General features: G+C 46.3%; 1 protein-coding gene across 1 annotated transcript in view; it reads right to left on the reverse strand.

The window, feature by feature from the left end:
• Positions 1-2,416: 2,416 nt before the first annotated feature.
• LOC138297427 (cysteine-rich secretory protein 2-like) overlaps positions 2,417-15,534 on the reverse strand; it is a 332,164-nt gene continuing 319,046 nt past the window's right edge. The window contains exon 8 of the mRNA XM_069236786.1: positions 2,417-2,916. Coding sequence (XP_069092887.1) covers positions 2,792-2,916 — 125 coding nt within the window. The 3' untranslated portion in view covers positions 2,417-2,791. The remainder of the gene's footprint in view (positions 2,917-15,534) is intronic.

Consider the following 15,534-nt stretch of genomic DNA (forward strand, 5'->3'; position numbering starts at 1 on the left):
GCAAAGACTGGACTTTGTGTGCCTTCCATCTTGAAGAAGAAATCTCCAAGGGCTTGATGTAGAGCTTGCCTCCTGTTATTGAAGTCTCAGGGATAGCAAAGACTTCTTCCTGCCAGCACCTGGAGTCTCTGGAGAGACCCCTACTCTGCTCTGTGGTGCCCTTCCAGTTCCTGGGACCCTGAAAGGAGAGGCTGGCAGCCTAAGGACAAAAATACACGCACCGAGCGCCGTGCGGAGAAAAGATCGACGCGAATCCGATCGCGGCTGAGAAAACGACGCGACGCCGGCTCCGCAGCTGAGAAACGACGCCGCAGGAAACGCGACCGGAGAATCGACGCCCGGAGCAGGAGAAACGACGCGCAGCATCGCTGACGAAGGCTGAGAGATCGCAACCAGCGCCGCGGGACTTTCGGACCGTCGCGTGGCTGGCTTTTTCGACGCGCCTCGCCGTGCCGAGCTGTTTTCGACGCATATACCCGTGCAGGGTTATTTTCGACGCACACCGCCCGTGCGGGGTTATTTTTGCCGCAAACCAGGTACATTTTCACGCTAGCAGCGCTAGTGTGGTGTTACAACTACCTAAAGACTCTTTTTATTTTAAACCTTTAAAAAATCATAACTTGACTTGTGTATGTTGGATTTTTGTCGTTTTGGTCTTGTTTTGTCTAGATAAATATTTCCTATTTTTCTAAACTGGTGTTGTGTCATTTTGTAGTGTTTTCATTAAGTTACTGTGTGTGTTGGTACAAATACTTTACGCCCAGCACTCTGAGGTTAAGCCTACTGCTCTGCCAAGCTACCAAGGGGGTAAGCAGGGGTTAGCTGAGGGTGATTCTCTTTTATCCTAACTAGAGTGAGGGTCCTTGCTTGAACAGGGGGTAACCTGACTGTCAACCAAAGACCCCATTTCTAACAATGGACAATAAATAAATTATTTTCTGAAGTAATATATACCTGTTGGATAAAAATACCTGTATAAACTGTTAATTTATTGTCAATGTATCAAATAATGTGTGCTGGAATATGCACTACTTTACTCCAGTTAAAAAAGGATATATACCAAATTCCGATTACAGGACTGGCAGGCAACAGTAGCCTTTATTTTAAACTGTGTATCTGCCAGGACAAATTCCATTAAAGCTGAGAGACTATGTACCTAACACTAAGCAGGACATGGTGCTCGATCTTGAATTTCCCTGTAAACTGGGGTGAAGCTTCAAGGGGCGGGGATGTTATACTCCCCCCAATAAATGAATTTAGTGATAAATAGTTGGGTGCAGGTGCTTTCAGCCAAGTATGGTGAGGTGGCAGCGGGTTTTCACCAGGAATCTTTACATACAGACAAAAACGCATACACACACTCTCCCTCTCTCTGTTTGGAAAGACTTCAAAAATGCTGGTTATTTCACTAATCAACGTGAAATCTCTCACTTAGTACACCTACCAATGCACATTCCTCTACCTTTCCACTGCCGCCACAGAACTGGCCCATGCTCCCTACGACTTGTGCCTCATCAAAAACTGCCTGACGTCTGTTTTGGGGAACGGACTGGCAGACTAAGTCAGTGGATGCACATAATATATTTTAAATTGGATGATAATTGCTTTGTGCAATTACCCTCTGTTACCCATGTAATTAGAAAGGCAAGGCCCCTCCGCCACACTCAGAAACATCTGCTGCTATTATTATTACCATCAGAGAACGCTTATGGACTGTATGGCAGCACTGTCATGTTAACCCGCCTATGGCTTAAAGTTTTACCAGTGCACCCTCAACATTATCATGCAAATGTTTAATTGTCAGAGTAGCGTGCTTGAGTTGCAGAACGTTATGACTATCCAAAAAAAATGGGACAATGGTCCTGGCAAGAAATAAACAGCAGCAGCATGACCAGATAAGTGTTAACCTTACCGTACCACACATTGTCAAACTCTGCCCATGTGAGATCCGGGCAAATGCGCTAATATGCATGTGACCACACATTTGCAAGTACAAGATCACTTATTCTAAGAGCGTGTGTTTCTACGGGGTGCCCATCCTTTGGCTTCTACTGCCTTTTCGTTTCCCTGATCCCAGGCAGGTGCCGTGGATCAGACAGGAGTGCCGGAGCCGCCATATTTGGTGGGGGAAGAGATGGGAGAGTCACAGAGTAACAATTAAACAGACAAACTGGAGGTATAGGGAAGGAGAGAAAGGAAAGAGAGAGACCCTCGCTGACGTTAATGAAAAGCAAGGAAAGGATGTAAGCCTTTTTTACCATCTATATAAAATACAAGGAAAATTAAGTAGCAAGCACAGGAACCAATGAAAGGAAGGAAAGCAAGGGGGCGGGATGTAAGCTCCTTTTAAGATTCATATTAAATACAATAAATTTCACAAGCGCAGCGACACCGAAAAAGAGCAATGGGAAAACCATTTGAGTCTTATGCTTAAAATTGTTTATTAAAATGAGAGGTACACACACATCAACTGCAACAAGACATTTTAGACTAGTTAGTTTACTGAGTGGGATTTCTCTTTACTAATTGTGTTTACCACGCTAGAGCACAAAGCGTTCACTTTTTAAGGAACATTCAAAAACACTTGCTAGACAAAAGTGGTATAGACTATGGCGCATTTGGGGTTGAAATACTTGGAATACATCAACGTTATTGCATGTCACACAGCATGTATCAGAATTTTAAAAGCAGGTAATACTAGTCTACAGCACTATATCATTTGGTGAAATATTAATGCTTATGATGTTACTGGTGAAGTTCAATTCCAAATCCAGGGGTAGGTGGAATGCTTCTACTTTATTTGAGGCGAGCATTGACAAGTAGCTTGGCAGCTTATCTGAATAATCTTGACACTAAGGCAAAAATCTTTTAAATCTTCACAATTTTTATATATATCTTCATAGGGACAGGGAATTACTAAAAGAAAAAAGGAACAGACAATGAAAAGGTATAGTGATTAGATTACAGAAAATGTGATTAGATTACAGAAAATGTTTTGTTTTTGCAGTTCTTGTTTATTCAGCTATTTTTCCGTCCTTGTGCACAGATAGGTGATGGTGCACAATAATTCACTCATGTAACAGTGCACAATTATTCACTTATTTAACAGAATCAATAGTGCAATTTGAACGTGTGGTGATATAGACAATAGTGAAGAGAGAAGAGCATGTGGCATATTTCTCAGAGAGACACTGCGTCGTGCTAGAATGACAGACAGACCATCACAGAGAAAGCATATGGTAGGGAAACAAAAAAACACAATGACTTTATGAAAACAAAAATGGCAGCATTGTTAGAACCTGCATCTTTGGTGGAACATGTTTAACTATGAAGCATGGCCAAATTTCAGACATTTTTCTGACGTTCTGGAGCAATAACAGTCCCTGGTTAGTTCCCTATTGAACAACTGCTGTTTTTCACTTAGGCATTACCTACTCATGCAGAGTCTTTACTCTGCAAGGAAAGAATGGTTGAGCAGCCAAATGTTCATTAGGAGGTGAAGCAGATTTGATTTTTTTTTGTAAAATTGTTTTTAGTGATATTTTGCTACAATAAAGTATACAAGCAATTTGAGATAAGATTTCAGGCCTCTCACCTCGTGCTGCGCTTTCTCTCAGTCCCTCCCCGCCCAAGTCAAAGCATAAAAAATAGTAGAGAAATACACATCTCATTACACCCCGCGCACCCAGCAGTTGGTGAAGTAAGCCGCTTGCTTCAGTAAACATTAAACAAATAAAGAACAAAACATTAGAACACAACAGGTGTTCTATCCCTTTCTGCACTTCTGACACGAATTAAAAGGCCATTGGATCATAGGTCCCCTCTTTGACCCAGGGACGTCACTCCTAGTCGCGCTTACCCTCCCCTTCCAATCAGCCCCTACACATGGAAACGATGCAAAGCCCGAATACGTGGGCTACAAGCTGCGAAAGGCAAGTCTTGTGAGAGGAACCTAATCAGGGGATCCCAAATAAATTCAAAACCTCTTCGAGAGCCATCCATTGTATCTGCTAAATGCTCCATGGTGAGGCCGCGCCATAGCATTGTGAACCACAGAGCTATTGGAGGTGAGTCCACTTTTTTCCAAAAAGATGCTAAGGTTGTCTTCGCCTCCCCCAACGCCAGCCACAAAATGGAGCGATCTCCCTGCGTTTGATGTTTCAGCTCCGGAGTGCAAAGGCCCAACAAGATGTGCTCTAGAGATGTAGGTATGGGGTAGCCCAACATCTCTTTTAAGTGGGAGAGGATTTCCTTCCAGTAAGGGCGGATGGCAGGGCAATCCCACGAAATATGTCTGAAATCCCCCAACATTCCGCAACCTCGCCAACACCGGTCTGATGCCTGGGGGTATATTTTTTTAAGCTTCTCAGGATAGAGGTACCAATTGTAAAGTAGTTTATAGTGTGCTCCCCTGGCACCCATCAAGCGGTTATATTTGGATATATCTTGAAATAGCTTATGCCAGCAGTCCTCCCCCATCTAGATGCCCAACACCTGCTCCCAGAAGGGGATGTGTCGAGGGGTAGGCGCACGTTGCGCCGAGGCTAATATGTTGTAGAGTGTAGATATGCTACCCCTCGCCACTCCTCCCCGCTTCACAAATTTCTCAATAGGAGGAAGGTCCCTGGTGGCCGCCTCCCGCATGTGAGACTGTGTAACCAAATGCTCTAACTGAGTGTAATGGAAGCGTTCGGATGGGGGCAGATGAAAGTCTCTGCAGCAGTTATCAAACGTATGTAGCTGTTTCCCATAGTACAGGTCTGCGATTCCCAGGCACCCACCCTCCCTCCATCTATCGAAGGGCCCTGGTGATTCTCCCGGGGGAAAGGCCATATTAAAATTGATAGGGGTATGTGGCGATGGAAAGGATGTAATCTCATAAGCTCTTGTCACCATGTTCCACACCTTAGGGGGGGTGGCGTGGGGCTACTAAGGTATGCATTATTTGGTCGTACCCCATTGGGTTTCCAAAGGATGTCCCACAATGTCCGTCCTGTCACTGCCCTGTCCACATGAAGCCACAACTTGTCCAACTCTCGGAGGAACCACTCAGCTATGACACGAAGTTGTGCCACTCTGTAATACTTGTGGAGGTCGGGGAGTACAAATCCGCTCTTCTCCCTAGGGCACATACTTACCTTATGTGACACTTTGGCTCCTTGATCCTTGCCAAATGAACCTCATAAACAACGTTCGAATCTCTGCAAGAAAATCTGTAGGAATATCAATGGGTAGGCTCCGGAATAAATATAGGAGACTTGGGAGCACCATCATCTTGATGCTGTTGTTACACCCCAGCCATGTGAGCCAGAGCAATGACCATATTTTAATGTCTTCTTGCAACGATCTAAGTAGGGGTGGGTAGTCGGCTCTAAGCAAATCAGCAGCCTTAGGAACGAGCTTAATAATCAGGTATGTAATTTCTTTTTTAACCCATATAAATGGAGACGTGGAAGCTTTCTGTCCCATTTCAGTGGCAGGTATGGTCAAATTGAGAATATATGATTTCCCCATATTTACTTTAAAGCCTGCCACTTGCTCGAAGAGAGCCAGCTTCCCCTAGACTGTCAAAAGGGACGTGCGGGGTTCAGTGATGAACAGCAGAATGACATCGGCAAACATGGAGATTTATGGTGGTCGGAGCTGAACTGAATGCCCTGAAAACTCGGACATGCCCTAACCTGTGTCGCCAGAGGCTCAACACAGCGCAAAAAGCAGCGGGGGAAGGGGACACCCCTGCCTCGTTCCCCGTGACAAATCAAAGAAATAGGGAGTCACCCCGTTTACCAGGATGAGGGACCAGGGACAGGAGTAATTGTTCATCACCATTGTTATAAATTGTTCCCCGAACTCAAAACGCCGCATTGTTGCCACCAGGAAGGACCACTTCACCCTATTGAATGCTTTTTCAGCATCGAGCGCGAGCAGTAGAGCAGGAACCTGCTTCTTAGTTAAATCAAGTGGATGACTCATGCAAATTGTAATGCGTTTGGCGGCCCTTGATAAAACCCAATTGATCAGGATGTATCAACTCTTGCAGGACATCCTCTAGTCTCCTGGCCAGAATTTTAGAGTATAATTTTGCATCGAGGGTAAGTAGTGCAGTAGGCCTATAAGAGGCACACAGTTGAGGATCCTTCCCGCCTTGGGAATAAGTGTGATCAGGGCCTCTCCCATAGTGGGGGACAATGCCCCCTTCGCTCTTACATAATTAAACAGTGCAGCAAGATGCTCTGTCAGTTCCACACTGAAGCATTTATAAAAATGGGCAGTAAACCCATCAGGAGTGTGTGCTTTATTAAGCAGGAGGGATTCAATAGCCTCCTGGACTTCGTCTATGGTGAACGGGGCAGCCAGCACTTCGTTCGTCTCCCTGGAGACCTGTGGAAGTTGGGTGTTTTGCAAGTAGCTTTCCTGAGTATGGGCATTCGGTTGACACAATTGCTAAAGATGGGCATAAAACCCCCTGAAAGCTTGTGCCTTCTCATCTTCGGTGTAATGTTCCCCTGTCTCATCATTTACCTGTCCTATATAGTCCTTAGCTAGTTTGGCGCGTAATTGTCTCGCCAGTGGTGTGCCTATCTTATTGCCCTTTTTGTAGTGAGTTTTCTGAAGTCTCAACAGTGCTATTTCCGCCCTATTCGTGTATATGGATTGCAGTTTACCTTTAATGGCAGTCACTTTCCTCTGGGCCTGCCAGGTCGGGGAGAGCTCATGAGCCTGTTCGGCTACTTTTAGTTCATTTTCTAAGAGGTGTCGTTCCTCAGATTTTAACCGATTTAGCGTAGGCGCTAAGGAAATGCATGTGCCTCTGGTGACCACCTTGAATGCATCCCAGAGAATGGGGGGGCAGTGTCCCCCACTCTATTCTGCTGGAAGTATTCTCTAATAGCTCTCCGCAAGTTGTTGCAGGAGGCTGAGCCATGGATTAAGACATTAGGGAAGTACCATTGTCTAGTATTTGAGCGTGCACGCAACCAATCCAGGCAATTCTCCACCGGAGCATGGTCAGAGATAATAATCGGATGAATGGCTACTGATCGAAAGTCTGACACAGAGGTTGACTTAGAAATGTATAGTCTATCCTTGAATAGGATCTGTGTCAACATCAGGACAGAGCGCGCTCTACGGGCGACAAAAATGTAAAAACTTTTATGCAAGAGCATTATTCATGCATTGTGTTTATATGCAGTTTGTTAACCTTTTGCATTGCAGACTTTAACCTTGAAAAACACTATTAATGATGTTTGCAATAACTGTTCAGTTGCAAGGTATTGCTGCAGACTTATTGAGTGTGTTAGGGTGTGGTCCCTTTCTAGGACCTTCTAGAAGTTTTCTCTGCAGTATGACTGGGAGTGGTGTGTGGGCTGGGCCAGACTCTATATAAGGGAGCCAGCCCAGCTCCACATGCTCACTATTCAGAGGTCCCGGTACAGAGCAGCAGCAATTTCCTGAGCTCCTGTTTCAGAGGCCTACCTTGAAGTTTCAGGCCTGCACGGCATCATCTTGGTGATCCTAGAGCAGGGTGGTAAAACGGTGGTCGGGCTGGGCCCCCGACCCTGCCCTAAAAAGACTCTTGAATTTTTGGGCATATTCTTGAAAACTTTCAGAGTACGCGAAGCATTGCTTTGATGTTAATCTTGGTGTTCGGATCGGCAAAGGTTTGTGCGATCGTTTCATGGCATTTGTATACTTTGTTAGAATCGGCTGTGCACGCGATTCATTTCTTGCATGACAACCCTGGTGTTCGGATCGGCAAAGGTTTGCGCGATCATTTCATGGAATTTGCATACTTTGTTAGAAACGGCTGTGTGCGCGATTCACTTCTTGCATGACAACCCTTGTGTTCGGATCGGCAAAGGTTTGCGCGATCGTTTCATAGCATTTGCATACTTTGTTAGAATCGGCTGTGTGTGCAATTCATTTCTTGCATGACAACCTTGTTGTTCAGATCGACAAAGGATTGCGTGATCATTTCATGACATTTACATATTCTGGTAGGAATCGGCTGTGTGCGCAATTCATTTCCTGCATGACAACCTTGGTGTTTGGACCGGCAAAGGCTTGCGCGATCATTTAATGGCATTTACATATTCTGGTTAGGATCGGCTGTGTGCGAAATTCATTTCATGCATGACAAACTTGGTGTTCGGATCGGCAAAGGTTTGCGCGATCATTTCATGGCATTTACATATTCCTGTTGGAATCGGCGGTGTGCACGATTCATTTCCTGCATGACAAACATGGTGTTCAGATCGGCAAAGGTTTGCGCGATCATTTCATGGCATTTACATATTTTGGTTAGAATTGGCTGTGTGCGCAATTCATTTCCTGCATGACAACCTTGGTGTTCGGATCGGCAAAGGCTTGCGCGATCATTTGATGGCATTTACATATTCTGGATAGAATCGGCTGTGTGCGCAATTCATTTCCTGCATGACAACCTTGGTGTTCGGATCGGCAAAGGCTTGCGCGATCATTTGATGCATTTACATATTCTGGTTAGAATCGGCTGTGTGCAAAATTCATTTCATGCATGACAAACTTGGTGTTCGGATCGGCAAAGGTTTGCGCGATCATTTCATGGCATTTACATATTCCTGTTGGAATCGGCGGTGTGCACGATTCATTTCCTGCATGACAAACTTGGTGTTCAGATCGGCAAAGGTTTGCGCGATCATTTCATGGAATTTACATATTTCTGTTCGGAATCGGCGGTGTGCGCGATTCATTTCCTGCATGACAAACTTGGTGTTCAGATCGGGAAAGGTTTGCACGATCATTTCATGGCATTTACATATTCCTGTTGGAATTGATAGTGTGCGTGATTCATTTCCCACATGTTAGACTTGGTGTTCAGATCGCCAAAGGCTTGCACGATCATTTCAAGACATTTACATATTCCTGTTGGAATCGGCAGAGTGCACGATTCATTTCCCTCATGTAAAACTTGATTCCCAGATCGGAAACAGTGTGTGCAATAATTTCATGGCCATACAAAAAACTCTGAAGTGTAATGTTATTTAATGTGCACACATTTCTTTTGTGAAGATGACAAATTCTAAATGTGACGTTCTTGTGCATATTAAGTTCCTAGCATAATTCTAATGGTTTTCCAGGGATGGTTTTCAGACAGGCTTTTAGTCCTCATGTTAAATAAGGCAGTGTTTGTTCTGAAGCTATATCCTAGAAGGTTCTTGTATTCCTACCCATTATGTGACATGTTATGAAAAGCTTTTATGAAACATTGCATTAATCATCCTTGAGTATATTCCAGGTATCCAAAGTTCTTGAGGCCTAGTTAAAATCACTCCTTAGAGTATCCATGGTAACAGTAAGACAATACTAAGAATCATAATCTAGTGACAGTAAATGTGATTTTATTCTGATGTTGTGTTGTTTAACCTTTTGCTTCCTACAGGTCTCCTTCCCAGCTGTTCCCTACCTAATCCCCTTTTCCCCACTTGGACTCTCTTAGGCTCTGTGACATTCTAATCAGAGTATTGGAGCTGTCTTGTGATGGACATGTTGGGAACATGCGCAGACCCCGAGGATCTGGTGACTCTGACAATCTGTGGGAAAGGGAGATGAAGGTATATTCCCTCTACGTGGGTTTGAGGGTACGCCAAGAGTCAAAGAGCCCTAATCGGTGAAGGGCCGACTTCACTGATCTGGCAAAAGCACTTGCCTGTGTTCTCTGGGGATGTGCTGTGTCCAGGGCAGGGTCCCAGATCAGATTGAAGTCACCTAATAGTATTATCTCCCCCTCCGCGAAATCCTCCAGCCCCTCCAGGAAGCTCAAAAGAAAATGTGTTTGTCCACTGTTAGGTGCATAAAGAGTGGTTAACGTACAGTTTCCCCCCCCCCCAGGCTGCCCTTGACCATTAGACATCTACTCTCTTTGCCCTGTTTGGACCCCGTGCTCTGGAAGTGAACAGACCTGTGAAACAGCAGTGCCACCCCAAAGTGTTTTGTTGGCGCCAATGCAGTGAATATTTGTGGGTACTGTTTGTGGTGTAGGCACTGACCCTCCCCACTCTTAAGGTGCGTTTCCTGCAAGGCCACGATATCATAGTGATGATCATCAAAGTACTTTCTCAGCTGTGACCGCTTATTGGGTGAGTGTAACCCCTTACCATTCCATGATAACAATGCCAACATTGCACCACTGCAACCTAAATTCCCTCGTCAAGCGAGCTTCGTCCCATAGCAATCTCCCCACTCCGTCCCCCCCTCACTCCTCAGCCTTGTGCCCCGAATGTTCCCCAGGCCTCCTCAAAAGCCTTCCCGCACTAAATAGGGATAATGAACAATAACCAAACAGAAAAAAACATTTCATAAGAGAAAAAAACCCACGAACAAGAGATCATAGAATATCAAACCTCCTTGTGTTCCTCATGGCGTGGACGGGGTATGCAACCGCCTCCCCTCCAGACCATTCAAAATTGCCAATTCAGCATCAAGGGTGGAGCGCCTCCTCTTCACTCATACGCAGCCGAAGTGAAAGGCTCGTCCCGTCCTCACGTGTCCCCAAGTGCGGCAAGCCCGTCTCCCGAACTCTTCTCCTGTAATCCCAGTGAGGACGCCACCTCATCAACGGTCGTAAAGTGATTCCCCACCCTGTGCACTCTCTGTACTTGATCCTTCGGTTGATCCTCACCCAGGAGAGTGGAGAAGAGGCCAATCACAAAGGCTTCCAGGTCCCCTCCCTCGCTGCCCTCTTCCAGGTACTGCGCTCTGATGTTGTCTCTGCGAGCGCGATTTTCCAAATCTTCGCACTTGAGCATGGCAAGGTGGAGTTGCGTTTTAATGTTCGTGACCTCCCTCTCCACAGGGGTAACCCTCTGTTGCTCCTCCTGCACCTGCATTTCCATATCCAAAGTGCAGGCCCCAACTGAATCCACATCAGTTTGAAGTGAGGACAGTTTACCATTAATGTCCGCTTGGAACGCATCCAATGTCGCCTTGATGTCGGCTGTGAGCTCCTCTCGTAATTCCCTCCTTGAAGGGGCGAAGGGAGGACAGGAGGGCCTCCCTTGTTAGCGCCATCTCTTCCTCCTGTGGTGAGGCAGGGCTTCCCGCTCCAGCAGGCGCAAAATAGTTGGAGACCCTGTTGGCCTGCACCCTTTGCCGAGGCATATGCACCCCCGGGGACTTTTCTCCCAGTATCTCACACTGCCGCCTCTGTGCGCTGGACCACGGGTATGCTCCCCCGCTAAGGATCCTCTCTGCCCGCTGGGAACCTCCTACCAGGGCCCCCTCACATGAAGTGGGGGCGGTCACTCTCCCTCACCTCCTCAAACTTCTGCAGGCGCCTCCGCAGGTCAGGCACCCGGGCGCCATCTCGGGGTCAGGCATCCATCCTCCAATCACCCTTCCACCAGGCGATCAAGAGCTCACCTCCGTGCCTTCACTTGCCACGGCGGGGCCCCAGAATGTCCCCTCACTGTGGCCACAATCGTCAGCCCCGGTCTTTTGGGAGCGGCTGATCTCCCAGGGCTCTGGCATCCTCCAAGGCTCGTGCCGCCTCAGGGGAGCCCGCTGGATCACCTCCACTGCCAAAGGGGGCCGGCAACCCCTTCTCTGACTTCCGTGTGCGTCCCCTACTCCGTCACAGGGCGGCAGCCCACAGAATCATCCAGGTCACACTTTCAGCTGCCGATGGACCTGAGTCACGAAGCGGCGCGGCTGTCCACGGGGTACTGGCCCACACTGCTCATGCCTGGGGGCTCCTCTTCAGCATCCTCTCCGCCTCCCCGGCAGTCATGCCACCATCACAGGGCCATCAATGTCCTGAAGCTCCCCCCTTGACGCTCCACTTGACGTGGTCCTTGGGAGTTTCGACAGAGCCTCCAGGGCTCATGTCGGGTCGGCCATGTTGGCTGCCGCCCCCAAACCCCCCCCCCCCCCCGGATATGCTTTTGCTGTGATAAATGCTCCGTGTCTTATAAGTAGTGCTTGTAGCAGGTTATAGATAGTAAAATAAAATAAAATAAATATATGTCACTTAGACATGTTATGTCAAAAATGTATAACACTAGATTCATTTCAAAACTAAAAAAAAGTACAGGTCTTTCATTTTAAATCACAAAATTGTGGACTTATGGAATTAAGGAAATGCCAAAAAAACATGTGGCCCTGTGAGAAATTGGGTTGACTCAGGTGTGAGCCCTGGCCAGCTTACATCCACAATTCCTTGAAGAGTGAACCACAAAAAGTCAGTAAATTAACCTATGCTTAACCCTGGGTAGCTTGGCACAAAAAGCAGTCAAGCCTAACTTAGAGGCCTTGTGTAAAGTTTTTATCCAGTTCACAAATGGTAACAACTTGAAAACACAACACAATAAAAATCCGAAACCACTTAAGCAAAATAGAGGAAATTGTAATAAATTATTTGACACCAAACCCATCAAAATCTAATTAGTGGAATCAAAGTTATGATTTTTTAAAGTTTAAGGTTCAAAATAGCAAGTTCTCAAATTTAGAACATGGCTACCTGGGAACCAACCAAGGGTCCAGGAGTGGATGGAGACCTCTCAGGCATTCTAGACCTACTTGGACTAGGACCAGGTGTGGATTAAAGATGGTGGGAGCCTGCAATGTCCCTGTGGCTCTGAACAGGAGGCCAGCTAAACTAGCACTTGAAGTAACTTCTAAAGTCATCGGTGATGGTGAAGATGCAGAGCTCCAAAGCAGGGCTTGCCACTGAGGGTTCAAGGCAGGCTCCAGGCAGCAAAGCACTCCTTCCAGGTACAGCAGCAGTTTGGCAGAATGCAAAGCAGATCACAGCAGCAAGCAGTCCTCTGAGAGCCCTTCTGCAGGGCCAGTCTTGAACTGAAGAGTGAGTCTGAGTGCCCTGTTTCTATACCCTGATACCCTGCTCTAGAAGTTGGGGGAAGTTTCCATAAGGGTTCTTTGAAGTTCCAGGAGTTTCCTGCCATCCCTTCCCTGGCCCCTAGCTGGCTACACTGACAATACAGGGCTGTTAAGCCTCTTGTGTGGTGGCAGAGCCCAGCCTATTTATGTGCAAGTGGGGCTGTGCTTAGTTCCACCCCTATCAAGTCAGTTAATGGCCCATTCAGGTCCTGCTAGTCCCACTATTGTGTGACTCTCTGGTGTGAATTCACAAAGTCTCAACTGTCAGTTACATTCAGTCATGTAACCTAAGGCAGGCTGCAGGCACAGAGGGCTTGGCAAGGGGGTTTTCAATGGCAAGTTGACATGGCAGTGGGACACTGCCTTCAGGCTGCAATGACAGGCCTGGGACATGTTTTAAAGTGGTACTTAAGAGGGTGGCACAATAAGTGCTATAAACCCCCTAGTAGCATTTAATTTACAAACTCTGGGTATATGGTATACAATTCTACAGAGGACTTATATGTAAAATAAATATGCCAGTCAGGTATATGCCAATCAAACCATTTTTAGGGGAGCAAGCACAAGCAGGTTAGCACCAGTTAGCAGTGGTAAAGTGCACAGAGTCCTAAGGGTAACAGAGCATAAATCCAGACAGGATGGAGGCAAGCAGGCAAAACGTTTGGAGAAAAAATCGCCCTAAGTCTGACAGGTCTAACAGGCCATAAAAAAGAAAAGTCATAGCATGTATACTTAAATTTACTATCATGGCCTTAAACTAGTGCTTAATTTGTGGTATTTTTTTCCGGTCCTCGTCTGCCGGTTATTTCTGTACATCAGGACCTATGATGGGATTATACCATATGGTAGCACTGTGTGTCTATTCTTCAGCTGAATTTATCTGTATGGTGTTTATGTAAACATGAAAAATCTTAGGTGATGGTGGTACTGGCATTTTTTCAGGAGTGTCTAGGCTGTTGGTGGTGCCAGTTTCAGTGGAGTCCTATAAAATGCCCTGGTCCCTGGCACTTAATATTTTACAAACTAAGCACTGCCTTGAGCAGTGTTCTTATTTTGAAAGCGATCACAAAAACTAGATCATGTTTTGGTTCTCTCTGATCGTGTAGTATTTTTAGTGGACCTTGAATTCCATGCTCTAGTCAATAGATAGAAAGGTTGCAGATAAAGAGCTATAATGTATCGAGTTGGCTATTATGCATCTAGTGTTTACTCTAGTGTTTCTGCAACCCAGTGGTCTTGAAGGTTAGCTCAGTGGGACTGAAACAAAACTGAAACGCAACTGTACTGCTTGCACTAACTCCAATTCATGTGCAGGAGTTCCTAACAGCTTTCCCTTAATGGTGGGGTCTCTTAAGATACTGCTTTGCTTAGACTGACAGTTTTGCTGGCAGCTCTCCCTTATTGGTGGGGTCTCTTAAGATACTGTTTTGCTTAGACTGACAGTTTATTGTTCAAATTTCCTTATTGAATTTTCAATGTGAGAAATCAAAGGGTGATGCAGCTCCCGCCAATCTTAAAATGAACAATCAGCTAAACCAACCCCCAACACCTTCCCCCAACCCACCACCCCTGTGTGCACAATTATGCGATCAGGCCATGAGGAAAGATCACAGATCTCATGAAATGGCCCTCAGCCCAGGATCACGTCTCTAGAGGTTGTCCTGGTCTTGGAGTTGTAGGAGTCACAAGTATTCGGGGCACGTCAGCTCCCTGACCTCACCAGAAAGTGGAGACAGGAAAGGGTCCCATAGCTCACTATAAGATTGTCCCTGTGCCTTGAGGGTAAGTGTAAGCCTTTTCATCCCCAGAATGTGCCATAGCCTGTGTAAACATCCCAGCTGCGTAGGGACATGAGGGGTTCCCCAATGAGTCAATGTGTTTTGTAGTGCCACCTCCAAGGCTAGATTGATCTGACGGCCCGGAGAGAATTAAGCAGAAACATCAAGAGGTTTGGTAGGCCCAGTGCGATGTAAGCCGAGAACCGCAGGAGTTGGGTATTCAAATGATGATCAATGTTGTTTAAAATTCCTTCCTAGTATGAGGCAAGCTTTGGCCAATCCCATAAGAGATGTACCATTGCTCCAGAAGTGATGCATCATCTCCAACACAGGGGGGGCACTCGAATGGTCGCTCTTGTGGAGCTGAACCAGGGTAAGATACCAATAGGTAGCAATATTCAGTGAAGTCCCCACACTAGTGGTGTTGTAGGCTGTGTGGCATGCTCAGTAATAAATCACTTCCCACTCCTTGGGTAACAATGATCTACCCAACTCAGCCTCCCAACGTGCCTGACTCAGTACTCTGGATATCAGTACCACTTGCTGAAGCAGGTCATACAGGTTGGAAATTAAATGATTGTCCATCGTCTTAATAAACAATCATTGTTTGTAATTTGTAAGGGGTCTACATGCCTTCTCTCTGATCGAAGGGTGCATCATAAAGTGACGGATCTGGAGGTAATGTAGCCTCTCTGTCTCTTATAGAGAATGGGTGTCCCTCAGGCTCTCAAAGGGCAGTAATCACTCTTCGATGAATAGGTGTCTGATGGAGAGGCATAATGAGGAAGTCCAAGGGTGAAAGTCTCCCTGGTCCAAGCCCTGTGTGAATTCCGGTTTCCCCACGATGGGCGTCAAAGGGAGGGAAAGGAGGTCAGGCCCC

Source organism: Pleurodeles waltl, chromosome 5 (assembly GCF_031143425.1).
Source record: "Pleurodeles waltl isolate 20211129_DDA chromosome 5, aPleWal1.hap1.20221129, whole genome shotgun sequence".
Taxonomy (NCBI): Eukaryota; Metazoa; Chordata; class Amphibia; order Caudata; family Salamandridae; genus Pleurodeles; species Pleurodeles waltl.